Source organism: Porites lutea, chromosome 2 (assembly GCF_958299795.1).
Source record: "Porites lutea chromosome 2, jaPorLute2.1, whole genome shotgun sequence".
Lineage (NCBI taxonomy): Eukaryota > Metazoa > Cnidaria > Anthozoa > Scleractinia > Poritidae > Porites > Porites lutea.
In genome coordinates this window covers 29,311,024-29,330,751 of record NC_133202.1, presented here as the reverse complement: position 1 = coordinate 29,330,751, position 19,728 = coordinate 29,311,024, and the positions used below count along the sequence as shown (strand labels likewise).

Genomic DNA, 19,728 nt, shown 5'->3' with positions numbered 1-19,728 from the left:
GGCGGATATCGTGAACAACGTCCACTGTTGTACGCAATATTGCAAAGTGCGCAATAAATTTTATCATTTCATCACTTCAGTGTAAATTAAACCTCGGGCCAAAAAAAGTCGCCCGTCGCACCCTTGGTGGCCATTAAGTAAACGTTGGCCTAATGTTTCGCCTGACGTTCAAATTAATAACTAGGGAGCTTTAGCATCGACGACGGCAAGGGCAGCGAAAACGTTAGTTTTAAAATGAATTCCCGTTTTTTCAATCTTTGTCGCGTTTATTCCAATTTGCTGAAAATGGCAAGTGTAGGCGAATTTCCCTGGAGTTGATTTCTTGAAGACCGCACTCAAGTTTAGAGAGAGAAAAAGAGATTCATCGTCGCTTGTTTACGTCCTCCATAAAACTTGCAATTAGGCATTTTCACGTCGTAGTCGTGCAAGGACGGTAAAGAAATGTACAAAAAAGCGTGATGCACGTGCAAAGTTGTTGTTTTGCGTAATAAACCTATTGCTTTTTTGACGTCCTCGTTGCCGTCGCCGTCGTCGTTGCTAAAGCTCCCTACTAACTTCTCAAGAGCAGCTGCGATGTCTGCAAATCCTCTGTACGTTGTCCCATTCTTATCCCACACAAGCGTTCTGAAAAGTAAACAGACAGACATAATATCAAATTGCAGTAAAAACCGGTAGAAACTAACCGTTATTTCCTGTTGCGGGCTGCAATAGTTTTAAAATAACTAAACTGGACCATTATTTCTGGAATTCAAGAGATGCCAAGACACGTATAAGCTTTTTACAAAACATAGCAAATAGCGTGATATTGCCCCTTTTAAAAATAACTAAAAACATAACAACAATAGTAGTGTGTTTACACAATACAAGAATATGAGAGCTTAGTATTGATGAAAGACTGAAATTTTTTACCTTTTATTTGTACAGTGCAACCCCTTTAATACGGACAATAATGGGCCAAAACAATTTGGCCGTATTACCGGGGCAGGCTCAAATCACATGACTTGGGAGCCGTCATGCCATACGTAGCTAAACGATAAACCGATAATCGATAATTTTCGATTGTAATCGATATCAATCCGTAGATCGGTAGATCTGTAGATCGATGTTTCCGTGGATCGATGGCTCTATACATCCTGATCGGTGAATCCTGTAGATCGGTGGATCTGTAGATCGATGGATCTGTAGCTTAATATTTTTGTCGGTTCTAGACAAAGAATTGCTACTGTCACACAAGGACAAGAGCTCGATCTTCTTATATCGGAATTTCATTTTAAAAAAAGTAGGCAGTAGCAAACGTTTAGGTGTAGAAATTGACGAGTTTCTGACGTTAGATTCTAATATTACAAGTGTTTCGAAAAAGGTATCATCTGGTACAGGAGTTTTACAAAAGATTAGGCCATTTGTTCCTACTTTTAACCTGATAAGTGTTTATCAGCCGATTGTCGAACCATACTTTGACTATTGTAGTATTCTGTGGGGACGCCATCAGCGACCGTCTCACCGACAAACTTCAAAAGTTGCAAAATCGTGCTACACGAATAATCACAGGTGCTGATTATCTGACCTCGACAACTGAATTGTTAAGTAGCCTCGGTTGGACTAATCTTAAAGAGAGGAGAAACCAACAAAAAGCTCTTATGATGTTTAAAATTTTTAATGGTATGACCCCAGCCTATTTAGAACAAATTTTTGCGAGTAATATTGGACGATCGATATATAATCTTAGGACCCCAAGGTGGAATTTAGCTTTGCCAGGAGTTAAAACAAATTGCTACCGGAATAGCTTTGCCTACACTGAGGCTAAAATTTGGAATGCGCTACCCGACAATTTGAAGGGTAAAAAATCCACTGCAGCTTTTAAAAACAAATCAGAATCCTCGATCTCTTTATCGATTTTTCGCTTTACACTGTAATTAAACGTTTCCCTTTATTTTGTTCATAGATAGTTCATAAAAACACTTCAGAGATTGATATATATTTGTATATATTTTAAATAGTGTTTTTCACGGCTTTTCATAAGAACAAAAGTGCTACTTATTGTAATTTTTTATTAAAGTCACAGTGATTGAATAAAATTTTTCATTCTATTCTATTCAAAACTATTCTATTCTTGATCTGTGGATCTGTAGATCGCTAGATCCGTGGATCAGTAGATCGATGGCTCCGTAGATTGCTGGAACGGTGAACCGGCAGATCGCTAGATTGGTGGATCTTCAGAATGGTAGAACGGTGGACCTGTAGATAGATAGATCTTTGGATCTGGAGATCCCTTGATCGACGCGCGGATCTGTAGATCGCTAGATTATTGGGTCTATAGATCGCTAGATCAGTGGATCTGTAGATCGCTAGATCGGTGGATCTGTACATCGCTAGATCGGTGGATCTGTACATCGCTAGATCGGTGAACCTATAGATCGCTAGATCGGTGAACCTATAGATCGCTAGATCTGTGTAGATCGCTAGATCGGTGAATCGGTAGATCGTTAGATCGCTGGATCGGTAGATCTGTAGATCGCAAGATTAGTGGATCTGTAGATCGCTAGATCGGTGGATTTGTAGATCGCTAGACCAGCGAATCGGTAGATCTGTAGATCGCTAAACCGATGGATCTGTACATCGCTAGATCTGTGGATCTGTAGATCGGTAGATCGATGGATAGGTAGATTGCAAGAACGGTGGACCCAGAGATCGGTGGATCGGTGAATCTGTAGATACCTCCATCGATGGATCAGTAGATCGCTAGATCGGTCGATTTGTAGATCGTTACAACGGTGGATCAATATATCGATATACGGTGGATCTGTAGATCGCTAGATCTGTGGAAAGGCAGATCGATAGGTCGATCGGTAGACCGATGGATCGCTATATCGCTAGAACGGTGGATCTGTAGATAGCTAGATCGGTAAAGGGTAGATCCCTTGATCGCGTGGATCTGTAGATCACTAGATCGGTGGATCTGTAGATCGCTAGATCGGCAGATCTGTAGATCGCTCAATCGGTGGACAGGTAGATCGCTATATCTGTGGATCTGTAGATCCAAGATCAGTGGATCAAGAGATCTGTAGATCGCTCAATCGGTTGATCGGTAGATCGATGGAACGGTAGATCGCTTCATCTGTGGATCTGTAGATCGCTAGGTCGGTGGATCAATAGATCAATAGATAGGTACAATGGCAGACCGCTAGATCAGTGGATCGCTTAATCCGTGGATCTGTAGATCGATAGATCTGTAGATCGCTAGATAGGTGAATCGGTAGATCGCCTTATCGGTGGATCTGTAGATCGCTAGATCGGTGGATAAATAGATCGCTAGATCAGTGGACCTGCAGATCGCTAGATTAGTGGATCGGTAGATCGTTTTATCGGTGGGTCTGTACATCGCTAGATCAGTAGATTTCTAGATCGCTACATCGGAGGATCTGTAGATCCCTGGATCGGTGGATCTGTAGATCGCTAGATCAGTAGCTCTATAGATTCCTAGATCAGTGGATCGATAGATCTGTAGATCGCTAGATCGGTGGATGGGTGGATCAGTAAATAAATAGATCGGTAGTTAGGTAGATCAATGGATCTGTAGATCGCTAGATCAGTGGATCGGTAGATCGCTTGATCGGTTGATCTGTAGATCGCTATATTGGTGGATCTGTAGATCGCTAGATCGGTAGAACGATACATCTGTAGGTGGCGAGCTCCGTAAATCTGTAGATCGCTAGATCGGTGGATCGGTAGATGTGTAGATCACTAAATCAGTAGATCTGTAGATCGCTAGATCGGTAGACCAATGGATCGCTAGAACGGTGGATATGTAGATCACTAGATCGGTGGAAGGTAGATCCCTTGATGAGTGGATCTGTAGATCGCTAGATCGGTGAATCTGTAGATCGCTAGATCGGTAGATCTGTAGATAGCTGGATCGGTCGATCTGTGGATTGCTAGAACGGTGGATCGGTAGAGCGATGAATCGCTATATCGCTAGAACGGTGGATCTGTAGATCGCTAGATCGGTGGAAGGTAGATCCCCTGATCGGTGGATCGATAGAACTGTAGATCGCTAGATCGGTGGATACTAGTTGGCTAAATCGGTGGATCGGTAGATCGCTGGATCGGTGGATCTGTAGATCGTTAGATCGGTGGATTTGTAGATCGCTAGATCGGTGGAAGGTAGATCCCTTGATCGGAGGATCTATAGATCACTAGATGGGTGAATCTTTAGATCGCTAGATCAGTGGATCTTTAGATCCCTGGATCGCTGGATCGATACATCTATAGATCGCTAGATCGATGAATTTGCAGATCGCTAGATCGGTAGATTCGTGAATCGCCGGATCTATAGATTGCTAGATGGGTGGATCTGTCGATCGCTAGATCGGTGGACCTGTAGATCGCTAGATCGGGAGATCACAAAATAAGTGGATCTGTAGATCACTAGAAAGGTAGAGGTGTAGATCACTAGATCTATGGATCTATAGATCACTAGATCTGTGGATCGCTGGATCTGTAGATCGCCAGATCGGTGGATCTGTAGATCGCTAGATTGGTAGATCACTTGATAAGTGGATCTGTAGATCGCTAGAAAGATGGAGCTGTAGATCACTAGATCTATGGATTGGTAGATCGCTAGATCTGTGGATCTGTAGATCGCTAGATCGGTGGATCTGTAAATCGCTAGATCGGTGGAGCTGTAGATCACTAGATCTATCGATCTGTAGATCGCTAGATCTGTGGATCTGTAGATCGCTAGATCGGTGGATCTGTAGATCGCTTGATCGGTAGATCACTTGATAAGTGGATCTGTAGATCGCCAGAACGGTGGAGCTGTTGATCACTAGATCTATGGATCTGTAGATCGCTAGATCGCTAGCTCTGTAGATCGCTACATCGGTGGATCTGTGGATCGCTAGATCGATGGATCTGGAGATCGCTAGATCACTTGATAAGTGGATCTGTAGATCGCTAGAACGGTGGAGCTGTAGATCACAAGATCAATGGATCTGTAGATCGCTAGATCGGTGGATCTGTAGATCTGTAGATCGGTGGATCGGCAGATCACTTAATAAGTGGATCTGTAGATCGCTAGAACGGTGGAGCTGTAGATCACTTGATAAGTGGATCTGTAGATCGCTAGATCGGTGGACCTGTAGATTGCTAGATCGGTGGACCTGTAGATCGCTAAATCGGTGGATCTGTAGATCGCTAGATCGGTGGATCGGTAGATCACTTAATAAGTAGATCTGTACATCGCTAGAACGGTGGCGCTGTAGATCACTAGATCAATGGATCTGTAGATCGCTAGATCGGTGCATCTGTAGATCTGTAGATCGGTGGATCGGTAGATCACTTGATAAGTGGATCTGTAGATCGCTAGAACGGTGGAGCTGTAGATCACTTGATAAGTGGATCTGTAGATCGCTAGATCGGTGGACCTGTAGATTGCTAGATCGGTGGACCTGTAGATCGCTAAATCGGTGGATCTGTAGATCGCTAGATCGGTGGATCGGTAGATCACTTAATAAGTAGATCTGTACATCGCTAGAACGGTGGAGCTGTAGATCACTAGATCTATGGATGTGTAGATCGCTAGATCGCTAAATTTGTGGATCGCTGGATCTGTAGATTGCTAGATCAATGGATCTGTAGATCGCTAGATCGGTGGATCTGTAGATCGCTAGATCGGTGGATCAGTAGATCACTAGATCTATGGATCTGTAGATCGCTAGATCGCTAGATCAGTACATCTGTGGATCGCTGGATCTGCAGATTGCGAGATCGGTGGATCTGTAGATCGCTAGATCGGTGCATCTCTAGATCGCTAGATCGGTGGATCTGTAGATCACTTGATAAGTGGATCTGTAGATCGCTAGAACGGTGGAGCTGAAGATCACTAGATCTATGCATCTGTAGATCGCTAGATCGGTGGATCTGTAGATCTGTAGATCGGTGAATCGGTAGATCACTTGATAAGTGGATCTGTAGATCGCTAGAACGGTGGAGCTGTAGATCACTAGATCTATGGATCTGTAGATCGCTAAATCGGTGGATCTGTAGATCGCTAGATCGGTGGATCGGTAGATTGCTAGATCGGTGGATGTGTAGATCGCTAGATCTGTAGATCTCTAGATCGGCGGATCGGTAGATCACTTGATAAGTGGATCTGAAGATCGCTAGAACGGTGGAGCTGTAGATCACTAGATCTATGGAACTGTAGATCGCTAGATCGGTGGGTCTGTAGATCGCTAGATCGGTGGGTCTGTAGATCGCTAGATCGGTGGATCTGTAGATCGCAAGATCGGTGGATCTGTAGATCGCTAGATCGGTGGATCGGTAGATTGCTAGTTCGGTGGATCTGTAGATCGCTAGATCGGTGGATCTGTAGATCTCTAGATCGGCGGATCGGTAGATCACTTAATAAGTGGATCTGTAGATCGCTAGATCTATGGATCTGTAGATCGCTAGATCGCTAGATCAGTACATCTGTGGATCGCTGGATCTGCAGATTGCGAGATCGGTGGATCTGTAGATCGCTAGATCGGTGCATCTCTAGATCGCTAGATCGGTGGATCTGTAGATCACTTGATAAGTGGATCTGTAGATCGCTAGAACGGTGGAGCTGAAGATCACTAGATCTATGCATCTGTAGATCGCTAGATCGGTGGATCTGTAGATCTGTAGATCGGTGAATCGGTAGATCACTTGATAAGTGGATCTGTAGATCGCTAGAACGGTGGAGCTGTAGATCACTAGATCTATGGATCTGTAGATCGCTAAATCGGTGGATCTGTAGATCGCTAGATCGGTGGATCGGTAGATTGCTAGATCGGTGGATGTGTAGATCGCTAGATCTGTAGATCTCTAGATCGGCGGATCGGTAGATCACTTGATAAGTGGATCTGAAGATCGCTAGAACGGTGGGTCTGTAGATCGCTAGATCGGTGGATCTGTAGATCGCAAGATCGGTGGATCTGTAGATCGCTAGATCGGTGGATCGGTAGATTGCTAGATCGGTGGATCTGTAGATCGCTAGATCGGTGGATCTGTAGATCGATAGATCGATGGATTTGTAGATCGCTAGATCGGTGGAAGGTAGATCCCTTGATCGGAGGATCTGTAGATCACTAGATGGGTGGATCGTTAGATCGCTAGATCAGTGGATCTTTAGATCCCTGGATCGCTGGATCGATAGATCTATAGATCGCTAGATCGGTAGATTCGTGAATCGCCGGATCTATAGATTGCTAGATGGGTGGATCTGTCGATCGCTAGATCGGTGGACCTGTAGATCGCTAGATCGGGGGATCACATAATAAGTGGATCTGTAGATCACTAGAAAGGTGGAGCTGTAGATCACTAGCTCTATGGATCTGTAGATCACTAGATCTGTGGATCGCTGGATCTGTAGATCGCCAGATCGGTGGATCTGTAGATCGCTAGATTGGTAAATCACTTGATAAGTGGATCTGTAGATCGCTAGAAAGATGGAGCTGTAGATCACTAGATCTATGGATCTGTAGATCACTGGATTGTGGATCGCTGGATCTGTAGATCGCCAGATCGGTGGATCTGTAGATCGCTAGATTGGTAAATCACTTGATAAGTGGATCTGTAGATCGCTAGAAAGATGGAGCTGTAGATCACTAGATCTATGGATCTGTAGATCGCTAGATCTGTGGATCTGTAGATCGCTAGATCGGTGGATCTGTAGATAGGTGGATCTGTAAATCGCTAGATCAGTGGATCTGTAGATCGCGTGATCGGCAGATCACTTGATAAGTGGATCTTGAGATCGCCAGAACGGTGGGGCTGTAGATCACTATATCTATGGATCTCTAGATCGCTAGATCGCTAGATCTGTGGATCGCTGGATCTGTAGATTGCTAGATCGGTGGATCTGTGGATCGCTAGATCGGTGGATCTGTAGATCGCTAGATCGGTGGATTGCTAGATCACTTGATAAGTGGATCTGTAGATCGCTAGAACGGTGGCGCTGTAGATCACTAGATCAATGGATCTATAGATCGCTAGATCGGTGCATCTGTAGATCTGTAGATCGGTGGATCGGTAGATCACTTGATAAGTGGATCTGTAGATCGCTAGAACGGTGGAGCTGTAGATCACTTGATAAGTGGATCTGTAGATCGCTAGATCGGTGGATCTGTAGATTGCTAGATCGGTGGAACTGTAGATCGCTAAGTCGGTGGATCTGTAGATCGCTAAATCGGTGGATCTGTAGATCGCTAGATGGCTAAATTTGTGGATCGCTGGATGTGTAGATTGCTAGATCAATGGATCTGTAGATCGCTAGATCGGTGGATCTGTAGATCGCTAGATCGGTGGATCGGTAGATCACTAGATCTATGGATCTATAGATCGCTAGATCGCTAGATCGGTACATCTGTGGATCGCTGGATCTGTAGATTGCTAGATCGGTGGATCTGTAGATCGTTAGATCGGTGGATCTGTAGATCACTAGATCTGTGGATCGCTGGATCTGTAGATCGCCAGATCGGTGGATCTGTAGATCGATAGATTGGTAAATCACTTGATAAGTGGATTTGTAGATCGCTAGAAAGATGGAGCGGTAGATCACTAGATCTATGGATCTGTAGAGCGCTAGATCTGTGGATCTGTAGATCGCTAGATCGGTGGATCTGTAGATAGGTGGATCTGTAAATCGCTAGATCAGTGGATCTGTAGATCGCGTGATCGGCAGATCACTTGATAAGTGGATCTGTAGATCGCCAGAACGGTGGAGCTGTAGATCACTATATCTATGGATCTCTAGATCGCTAGATCGCTAGATCTGTGGATCGCTGGATCTGTAGATTGCTAGATCGGTGGATCTGTGGATCGCTAGATCGGTGGATCTGTAGATCGCTAGATCGGTGGATTGCTAGATCACTTGATAAGTGGATCTGTAGATCGCTAGAACGGTGGCGCTGTAGATCACTAGATCAATGGATCTGTAGATCGCTAGATCGGTGCATCTGTAGATCTGTAGATCGGTGGATCGGTAGATCACTTGATAAGTGGATCTGTAGATCGCTAGAACGGTGGAGCTGTAGATCACTTGATAAGTGGATCTGTAGATCGCTAGATCGGTGGATCTGTAGATTGCTAAATCGGTAAAAATAGTAGATCGCTAAGTCGGTGGATCTGTAGATCGCTAAATCGGTGGATCTGTAGATCGCTAGATCGTTGGATCGGTAGATCACTTGATAAGTATATCTGTACATCGCTAGAACGGTGGAGCTGTAGATCACTAGTTCTATGGATCTGTAGATCGCTAGATGGCTAAATTTGTGGATCGCTGGATGTGTAGATTGCTAGATCAATGGATCTGTAGATCGCTAGATCGCTGGATCTGTAGATCGCTAGATCGGTGGATCGGTAGATCACTAGATCTATGGATCTGTAGATCGCTAGATCTCTAGATCGGTACATCTGTGGATCGCTGGATCTGTAGATTGCTAGATCGGTGGATCTGTAGATCGCTAGATCGGTGGATCTGTAGATCGGTAGATCGGTGGATTGCTAGATCACTTGATAAGTGGATCTGTAGATCGCTAGAACGGTGGAGCTGAAGATCACTAGATCTATGGATCTGTAGATCGCTAGATCGGTGGATCTGTAGATCTCTAGATCGGTGGATCGGTAGATCACTTGATAACTGGATCTGTAGATCGCTAGAACGGTGGAGCTGTAGATCACTAGATCTATGGATCTGTAGATCGCTAGATCGGTGGATCTGTAGATCGCTAGATCGGTGGATCTGTAGATCGGTGGATCTGTAAATCGCTAGATCGGTGGATCTGTAGGTCGCTTGATCGGTAGATCACTTGATAAGTGGATCTGTAGATCGCTTGATCGGTAGATCACTTGATAAGTGGATCTGTAGATCGCCAGAACGGTGGAGCTGTAGATCACTAGATCTATGGATCTGTAGATCGCTAGATCGCTAGATCTGTGGATCGCTGGATCTGTAGATTGCTAGATCGGTGGATCTGTGGATCGCTAGATCGGTGAATCTGTAGATCGCTAGATCGGTGGATCGCTAGATCACTTGATAAGTGGATCTGTAGATCGCTAGAACGGTGGAGCTGTAGATCACTAGATCTATGGATCTGTAGATCGCTGGATCTGTAGATTGCTAAATCAATGGATCTGTAGATCGCTAGATCGGTGGATCTGTAGATTGCTAGATCGGTGGATCTGTAGATCGCTAGATCGGTGGATCTGTAGATCGTTATATCGGTGTATCTGTAGATCACTTGATAAGTGGATCTGTAGATCGCTAGAACGGTGGAGCTGAAGATCACTAGATCTATGGATCTGTAGATCGCTAGATCGGTGGATCTCTAGATCTCTAGATCGCTGGATCGGTAGATCACTTGATAACTGGATCTGTAGATCGCTAGAACGGTGGAGCTGTAGATCACTAGATCTATGGATCTGTAGATCGCTAGATCGGTGGATCTGTAGATCACCACATCGGTGGATCGGTAGATTGCTAGATCGGTGGATCTGTAGATCGCTAGATCGGTGGATCTGTAGATCTCTAGATCGGCGGATCGGTAGATCACTTGATAAGTGGATCTGTAGATCGCTAGAACGGTGGAGCTGTAGATCACTAGATCTATGGATCTGTAGATCGCTAGATCGGTGGATCTGTAGATCGCTAGATCGGTGGATCGGTAGATTGCTAGTTCGGTGAATCTGTAGATCGCTAGATCGGTGGATCTGTAGATCTCTAGATCGGCGGATCGGTAGATCACTTGATAAGTGGATCTGTAGATCGCTAGAACGGTGGAGCTTTAGATCACTAGATCTATGGATCTGTAGATCGCTGGATCTGTAGATTGCTAAATCAATGGATCTGTAGATCGCTAGATCGGTGGATCTGTAGATTGCTAGATCGGTGGATCTGTAGATCGCTAGAACGGTGGATCTGTAGATCGTTATATCGGTGGATCTGTAGATCACTTGATAAGTGGATCTGTAGATCGCTAGAACGGTGGAGCTGAAGATCACTAGATCTATGGATCTGTAGATCGCTAGATCGGTGGATCTGTAGATCTCTAGATCGGTGGATCGGTAGATCACTTGATAACTGGATCTGTAGATCGCTAGAACGGTGGAGCTGTAGATCACTAGATCTATGGATCTGTAGATCGCTAGATCGGTGGATCTGTAGATCACCACATCGGTGGATCGGTAGATTGCTAGATCGGTGGATCTGTAGATCGCTAGATCGGTGGATCTGTAGATCTCTAGATCGGCGGATCGGTAGATCACTTGATAAGTGGATCTGTAGATCGCTAGAACGGTGGAGCTGTAGATCACTAGATCTATGGATCTGTAGATCGCTAGATCGGTGGATCTGTAGATCGCTAGATCGGTGGATCGGTAGATTGCTAGTTCGGTGGATCTGTAGATCGCTAGATCGGTGGATCTGTAGATCTCTAGATCGGCGGATCGGTAGATCACTTGATAAGTGGATCTGTAGATCGCTAGAACGGTGGAGCTTTAGATCACTAGATCTATGGATCTGTAGATCGCTGGATCTGTAGATTGCTAAATCAATGGATCTGTAGATCGCTAGATCGGTGGATCTGTAGATTGCTAGATCGGTGGATCTGTAGATCGCTAGATCGGTGGATCTGTAGATCGTTATATCGGTGGATCTGTAGATCACTTGATAAGTGGATCTGTAGATCGCTAGAACGGTGGAGCTGAAGATCACTAGATCTATGGATCTGTAGATCGCTAGATCGGTGGATCTGTAGATCTCTAGATCGGTGGATCGGTAGATCACTTGATAACTGGATCTGTAGATCGCTAGAACGGTGGAGCTGTAGATCACTAGATCTATGGATCTGTAGATCGCTAGATCGGTGGATCTGTAGATCACCACATCGGTGGATCGGTAGATTGCTAGATCGGTGGATCTGTAGATCGCTAGATCGGTGGATCTGTAGATCTCTAGATCGGCGGATCGGTAGATCACTTGATAAGTGGATCTGTAGATCGCTAGAACGGTGGAGCTGCAGATCACTAGATCTATGGATCTGTAGATCGCTAGATCGGTGGATCTGTAGATCGCTAGATCGGTGGATCGGTAGATTGCTAGTTCGGTGGATCTGTAGATCGCTAGATCGGTGGATCTGTAGATCTCTAGATCGGCGGATCGGTAGATCACTTAATAAGTGGATCTGTAGATCGCTAGAACGGTGGATCGGTAGATTGCTAGATCGGTGGATCTGTAGATCGTTAGAACAGTGGAGCTGTAGATCACTAAATATATGGACCTGTAGATCGCTAGATTGGTGGATCTGCAGATCGCTAGATCGGTGGATCTGTAGATTCCTAGATCCGTGGGCCAGTAGATCGCTAAATCGGTGGATCTGTAGATCGCTAGATCGGTGGATCTGCAGATCACTTGATAAGTGGATCTGTACATCGCTAGACCGGTGGAGCTGAAGATCACTAGATCTATGGATCTGTAGATCGCTAGATCGCTAGATCGCTAAATCGCTAGATCTGTGGATCGCTGGATCTGTAGATTGCTAGATCGGTGGATCTGTGGATCGCTAGATCGGTGGATCTGTAGATCGCTAGATCGGTGGATTGCTAGATCACTTGATAAGTGGATCTGTAGATCGCTAGAACGGTGGCGCTGTAGATCACTAGATCAATGGATCTGTAGATCGCTAGATCGGTGCATCTGTAGATCTGTAGATCGGTGGATCGGTAGATCACTTGATAAGTGGATCTGTAGATCGCTAGAACGGTGGAGCTGTAGATCACTTGATAAGTGGATCTGTAGATCGTTAGATCGGTGGATCTGTAGATTGCTAGATCGGTAAAAATAGTAGATCGCTAAGTCGGTGGATCTGTAGATCGCTAAATCGGTGGATCTGTAGATCGCTAGATCGTTGGATCGGTAGATCACTTGATAAGTATATCTGTACATCGCTAGAACGGTGGAGCTGTAGATCACTAGTTCTATGGATCTGTAGATCGCTAGATGGCTAAATTTGTGGATCGCTGGATGTGTAGATTGCTAGATCAATGGATCTGTAGATCGCTAGATCGCTGGATCTGTAGATCGCTAGATCGGTGGATCGGTAGATCACTAGATCTATGGATCTGTAGATCGCTAGATCTCTAGATCGGTACATCTGTGGATCGCTGGATCTGTAGATTGCTAGATCGGTGGATCTGTAGATCGCTAGATCGGTGGATCTGTAGATCGGTAGATCGGTGGATTGCTAGATCACTTGATAAGTGGATCTGTAGATCGCTAGAACGGTGGAGCTGAAGATCACTAGATCTATGGATCTGTAGATCGCTAGATCGGTGGATCTGTAGATCTCTAGATCGGTGGATCGGTAGATCACTTGATAACTGGATCTGTAGATCGCTAGAACGGTGGAGCTGTAGATCACTAGATCTATGGATCTGTAGATCGCTAGATCGGTGGATCTGTAGATCGCTAGATCGGTGGATCTGTAGATCGGTGGATCTGTAAATCGCTAGATCGGTGCATCTGTAGGTCGCTTGATCGGTAGATCACTTGATAAGTGGATCTGTAGATCGCTTGATCGGTAGATCACTTGATAAGTGGATCTGTAGATCGCCAGAACGGTGGAGCTGTAGATCACTAGATCTATGGATCTGTAGATCGCTAGATCGCTAGATCTGTGGATCGCTGGATCTGTAGATTGCTAGATCGGTGGATCTGTGGATCGCTAGATCGGTGAATCTGTAGATCGCTAGATCGGTGGATCGCTAGATCACTTGATAAGTGGATCTGTAGATCGCTAGAACGGTGGAGCTGTAGATCACTAGATCTATGGATCTGTAGATCGCTGGATCTGTAGATTGCTAAATCAATGGATCTGTAGATCGCTAGATCGGTGGATCTGTAGATTGCTAGATCGGTGGATCTGTAGATCGCTAGATCGGTGGATCTGTAGATCGTTATATCGGTGGATCTGTAGATCACTTGATAAGTGGATCTGTAGATCGCTAGAACGGTGGAGCTGAAGATCACTAGATCTATGGATCTGTAGATCGCTAGATCGGTGGATCTGTAGATCTCTAGATCGCTGGATCGGTAAATCACTTGATAACTGGATCTGTAGATCGCTAGAACGGTGGAGCTGTAGATCACTAGATCTATGGATCTGTAGATCGCTAGATCGGTGGATCTGTAGATCACCACATCGGTGGATCGGTAGATTGCTAGATCGGTGGATCTGTAGATCGCTAGATCGGTGGATCTGTAGATCTCTAGATCGGCGGATCGGTAGATCACTTGATAAGTGGATCTGTAGATCGCTAGAACGGTGGAGCTGTAGATCACTAGATCTATGGATCTGTAGATCGCTAGATCGGTGGATCTGTAGATCGCTAGATCGGTGGATCGGTAGATTGCTAGTTCGGTGGATCTGTAGATCGCTAGATCGGTGGATCTGTAGATCTCTAGATCGGCGGATCGGTAGATCACTTGATAAGTGGATCTGTAGATCGCTAGAACGGTGGAGCTTTAGATCACTAGATCTATGGATCTGTAGATCGCTGGATCTGTAGATTGCTAAATCAATGGATCTGTACATCGCTAGATCGGTGGATCTGTAGATTGCTAGATCGGTGGATCTGTAGATCGCTAGATCGGTGGATCTGTAGATCGTTATATCGGTGGATCTGTAGATCACTTGATAAGTGGATCTGTAGATCGCTAGAACGGTGGAGCTGAAGATCACTAAATCTATGGATCTGTAGATCGCTAGATCGGTGGATCTGTAGATCTCTAGATCGCTGGATCGGTAGATCACTTGATAACTGGATCTGTAGATCGCTAGAACGGTGGAGCTGTAGATCACTAGATCTATGGATCTGTAGATCGCTAGATCGGTGGATCTGTAGATCACCACATCGGTGGATCGGTAGATTGCTAGATCGGTGGATCTGTAGATCGCTAGATCGGTGGATCTGTAGATCTCTAGATCGGCGGATCGGTAGATCACTTGATAAGTAGATCTGTAGATCGCTAGAACGGTGGAGCTGTAGATCACTAGATCTATGGATCTGTAGATCGCTAGATCGGTGGATCTGTAGATCGCTAGATCGGTGGATCGGTAGATTGCTAGTTCGGTGGATCTGTAGATCGCTAGATCGGTGGATCTGTAGATCTCTAGATCGGCGGATCGGTAGATCACTTAATAAGTGGATCTGTAGATCGCTAGAACGGTGGATCGGTAGATTGCTAGATCGGTGGATCTGTAGATCGTTAGAACAGTGGAGCTGTAGATCACTAAATATATGGACCTGTAGATCGCTAGATTGGTGGATCTGCAGATCGCTAGATCGGTGGATCTGTAGATTGCTAGATCCGTGGGCCAGTAGATCGCTAAATCGGTGGATCTGTAGATCGCTAGATCGGTGGATCGGCAGATCACTTGATAAGTGGATCTGTACATCGCTAGAACGGTGGAGCTGAAGATCACTAGATCTATGGATCTGTAGATCGCTAGATCGCTAGATCGCTAAATCGCTAGATCTGTGGATCGCTGGATCTGTAGATTGCTAGATCGGTGGATCTGTGGATCGCTAGATCGGTGGATCTGTAGATCGCTAGATCGGTGGATTGCTAGATCACTTGATAAGTGGATCTGTAGATCGCTAGAACGGTGGCGCTGTAGATCACTAGATCAATGGATCTGTAGATCGCTAGATCGGTGCATCTGTAGATCTGTAGATCGGTGGATCGGTAGATCACTTGATAAGTGGATCTGTAGATCGCTAGAACGGTGGAGCTGTAGATCACTTGATAAGTGGATCTGTAGATCGCTAGATCGGTGGATCTGTAGATTGCTAGATCGGTGGAACTGTAGATCGCTAAGTCGGTGGATCTGTAGATCGCTAAATCGGTGGATCTGTAGATCGCTAGATCGGTGGATCGGTAGATCACTTGATAAGTATATCTGTACATCGCTAGAACGGTGGAGCTGTAGATCACTAGTTCTATGGATCTGTAGATCGCTAGATGGCTAAATTTGTGGATCGCTGGATGTGTAGATTGCTAGATCAATGGATCTGTAGATCGCTAGATCGGTGGATCTGTAGATCGCTAGATCGGTGGATCGGTAGATCACTAGATCTATGGATCTGTAGATCGCTAGATCGCTAGATCGGTACATCTGTGGATCGCTGGATCTGTAGATTGCTAGATCGGTGGATCTGTAGATCGCTAGATCGGTGGATCTGGAGATCGCTAGATCGGTGGATCTGTAGATCGCTAGATCGGTGGATCGGTAGATCACTAGATCTATGGATCTGTAGATCGCTAGATCGCTAGATCGGTACATCTGTGGATCGCTGGATCTGTAGATTGCTAGATCGGTGGATCTGTAGATCGCTAGATCGGTGGATCTGGAGATCGCTAGATCGGTGGATCTGTAGATCGCTAGAAAGATGGAGCTGTAGATCACTAGATCTATGGATCTGTAGATCACTAGATCTGTGGATCGCTGGATCTGTAGATCGCCAGATCGGTGGATCTGTAGATCGCTAGATTGGTAAATCACTTGATAAGTGGATCTGTAGATCGCTAGAAAGATGGAGCTGTAGATCACTAGATCTATGGATCTGTAGATCGCTAGATCTGTGGATCTGTAGATCGCTAGATCGGTGGATCTGTAGATAGGTGGATCTGTAAATCGCTAGATCAGTGGATCTGTAGATCGCGTGATCGGCAGATCACTTGATAAGTGGATCTGTAGATCGCCAGAACGGTGGAGCTGTAGATCACTATATCTATGGATCTCTAGATCGCTAGATCTGTGGATCGCTGGATCTGTAGATTGCTAGATCGGTGGATCTGTGGATCGCTAGATCGGTGGATCTGTAGATCGCTAGATCGGTGGATTGCTAGATCACTTGATAAGTGGATCTGTAGATCGCTAGAACGGTGGCGCTGTAGATCACTAGATCAATGGATCTGTAGATCGCTAGATCGGTGCATCTGTAGATCTGTAGATTGGTGGATCGGTAGATCACTTGATAAGTGGATCTGTAGATCGCTAGAACGGTGGAGCTGTAGATCACTTGATAAGTGGATCTGTAGATCGCTAGATCGGTGGATCTGTAGATTGCTAGATCGGTAAAAATAGTAGATCGCTAAGTCGGTGGATCTGTAGATCGCTAAATCGGTGGATCTGTAGATCGCTAGATAAGTGGATCGGTAGATCACTTGATAAGTATATCTGTACATCGCTAGAACGGTGGAGCTGTAGATCACTAGTTCTATGGATCTGTAGATCGCTAGATGGCTAAATTTGTGGATCGCTGGATGTGTAGATTGCTAGATCAATGGATCTGTAGATCGCTAGATCGGTGGATCTGTAGATCGCTAGATCGGTGGATCGGTAGATCACTAGATCTATGGATCTGTAGATCGCTAGATCGGTACATCTGTGGATCGCTGGATCTGTAGATTGCTAGATCGGTGGATCTGTAGATCGCTAGATCGGTGGATCTGTAGATCGGTAGATCGGTGGATTGCTAGATCACTTGATAAGTGGATCTGTAGATCGCTAGAACGGTGGAGCTGAAGATCACTAGATCTATGGATCTGTAGATCGGTAGATCGGTAGATCTGTAGATCTCTAGATCGGTGGATCGGTAGATCACTTGATAACTGGATCTGTAGATCGCTAGAACGGTGGAGCTGTAGATCACTAGATCTATGGATCTGTAGATCGCCAGATCGGTGGATCTGTAGATCGCTAGATCGGTGGATCTGTAGATCGCTAGATCGGTGGATCTGTAGATCGGTGGATCTGTAAATCGCTAGATCGGTGGATCTGTAGATCGCTTGATCGGTAGATCACTTGATAAGTGGATCTGTAGATCGCTTGATCGGTAGATCACTTGATAAGTGGATCTGTAGATCGCCAGAACGGTGGAGCTGTAGATCACTAGATCTATGGATCTGTAGATCGCTAGATCGCTAGATCTGTGGATCGCTGGATCTGTAGATTGCTAGATCGGTGGATCTGTGGATCGCTAGATCGGTGAATCTGTAGATCGCTAGATCGGTGGATCGCTAGATCACTTGATAAGTGGATCTGTAGATCGCTAGAACGGTGGAGCTGTAGATCACTAGATCTATGGATCTGTAGATCGCTGGATCTGTAGATTGCTAAATCAATGGATCTGTAGATCGCTAGATCGGTGGATCTGTAGATTACTAGATCGGTGGATCTGTAGATGGCTAGATCGGTGGATCTGTAGATCGTTATATCGGTGGATCTGTAGATGACTTGATAAGAGGATCTGTAGATCGCTAGAACGGTGGAGCTGAAGATCACTAGATCTATGGATCTGTAGATCGCTAGATCGGTGGATCTGTAGATCTCTAGATCGGTGGATCGGTAGATCACTTGATAACTGGATCTGTAGATCGCTAGAACGGTGGAGCTGTAGATCACTAGATCTATGGATCTGTAGATCGCTAGATCGGTGGATCTGTAGATCGGTAGATCGGTGGATTGCTAGATCACTTGATAAGTGGATCTGTAGATCGCTAGAACGGTGGAGCTGAAGATCACTAGATCTATGGATCTGTAGATCGGTAGATCGGTAGATCTGTAGATCTCTAGATCGGTGGATCGGTAGATCACTTGATAACTGGATCTGTAGATCGCTAGAACGGTGGAGCTGTAGATCACTAGATCTATGGATCTGTAGATCGCCAGATCGGTGGATCTGTAGATCGCTAGATCGGTGGATCTGTAGATCGCTAGATCGGTGGATCTGTAGATCGGTGGATCTGTAAATCGCTAGATCGGTGGATCTGTAGATCGCTTGATCGGTAGATCACTTGATAAGTGGATCTGTAGATCGCTTGATCGGTAGATCACTTGATAAGTGGATCTGTAGATCGCCAGAACGGTGGAGCTGTAGATCACTAGATCTATGGATCTGTAGATCGCTAGATCGCTAGATCTGTGGATCGCTGGATCTGTAGATTGCTAGATCGGTGGATCTGTGGATCGCTAGATCGGTGAATCTGTAGATCGCTAGATCGGTGGATCGCTAGATCACTTGATAAGTGGATCTGTAGATCGCTAGAACGGTGGAGCTGTAGATCACTAGATCTATGGATCTGTAGATCGCTGGATCTGTAGATTGCTAAATCAATGGATCTGTAGATCGCTAGATCGGTGGATCTGTAGATTACTAGATCGGTGGATCTGTAGATGGCTAGATCGGTGGATCTGTAGATCGTTATATCGGTGGATCTGTAGATCACTTGATAAGAGGATCTGTAGATCGCTAGAACGGTGGAGCTGAAGATCACTAGATCTATGGATCTGTAGATCGCTAGATCGGTGGATCTGTAGATCTCTAGATCGGTGGATCGGTAGATCACTTGATAACTGGATCTGTAGATCGCTAGAACGGTGGAGCTGTAGATCACTAGATCTATGGATCTGTAGATCGCTAGAGCGGTGGATCTGTAGATCACCACATCGGTGGATCGGTAGATTGCTAGATCGGTGGATCTGTAGATCGCTAGATCGGTGGATCTCTAGATCTCTAGATCGGCGGATCGGTAGATCACTTGATAAGTGGATCTGTAGATCGCTAGAACGGTGGAGCTGTAGATCACTAGATCTATGGATCTGTAGATCGCTAGATCGGTGGATCTGTAGATCGCTAGAT

At 45.4% G+C, this 19,728-nt stretch overlaps 1 protein-coding gene across 2 annotated transcripts in view; it reads right to left on the bottom strand.

The window, feature by feature from the left end:
* LOC140928238 (uncharacterized) overlaps positions 1–19,728 on the bottom strand; it is a 77,478-nt gene that overhangs the window by 24,625 nt on the left and 33,125 nt on the right. For both annotated transcript variants that reach the window (XM_073377958.1, XM_073377959.1), the window contains one exon: positions 556–624. In XM_073377958.1, the coding sequence (XP_073234059.1) occupies positions 556–624 (69 nt within the window). The remainder of the gene's footprint in view (positions 1–555; positions 625–19,728) is intronic.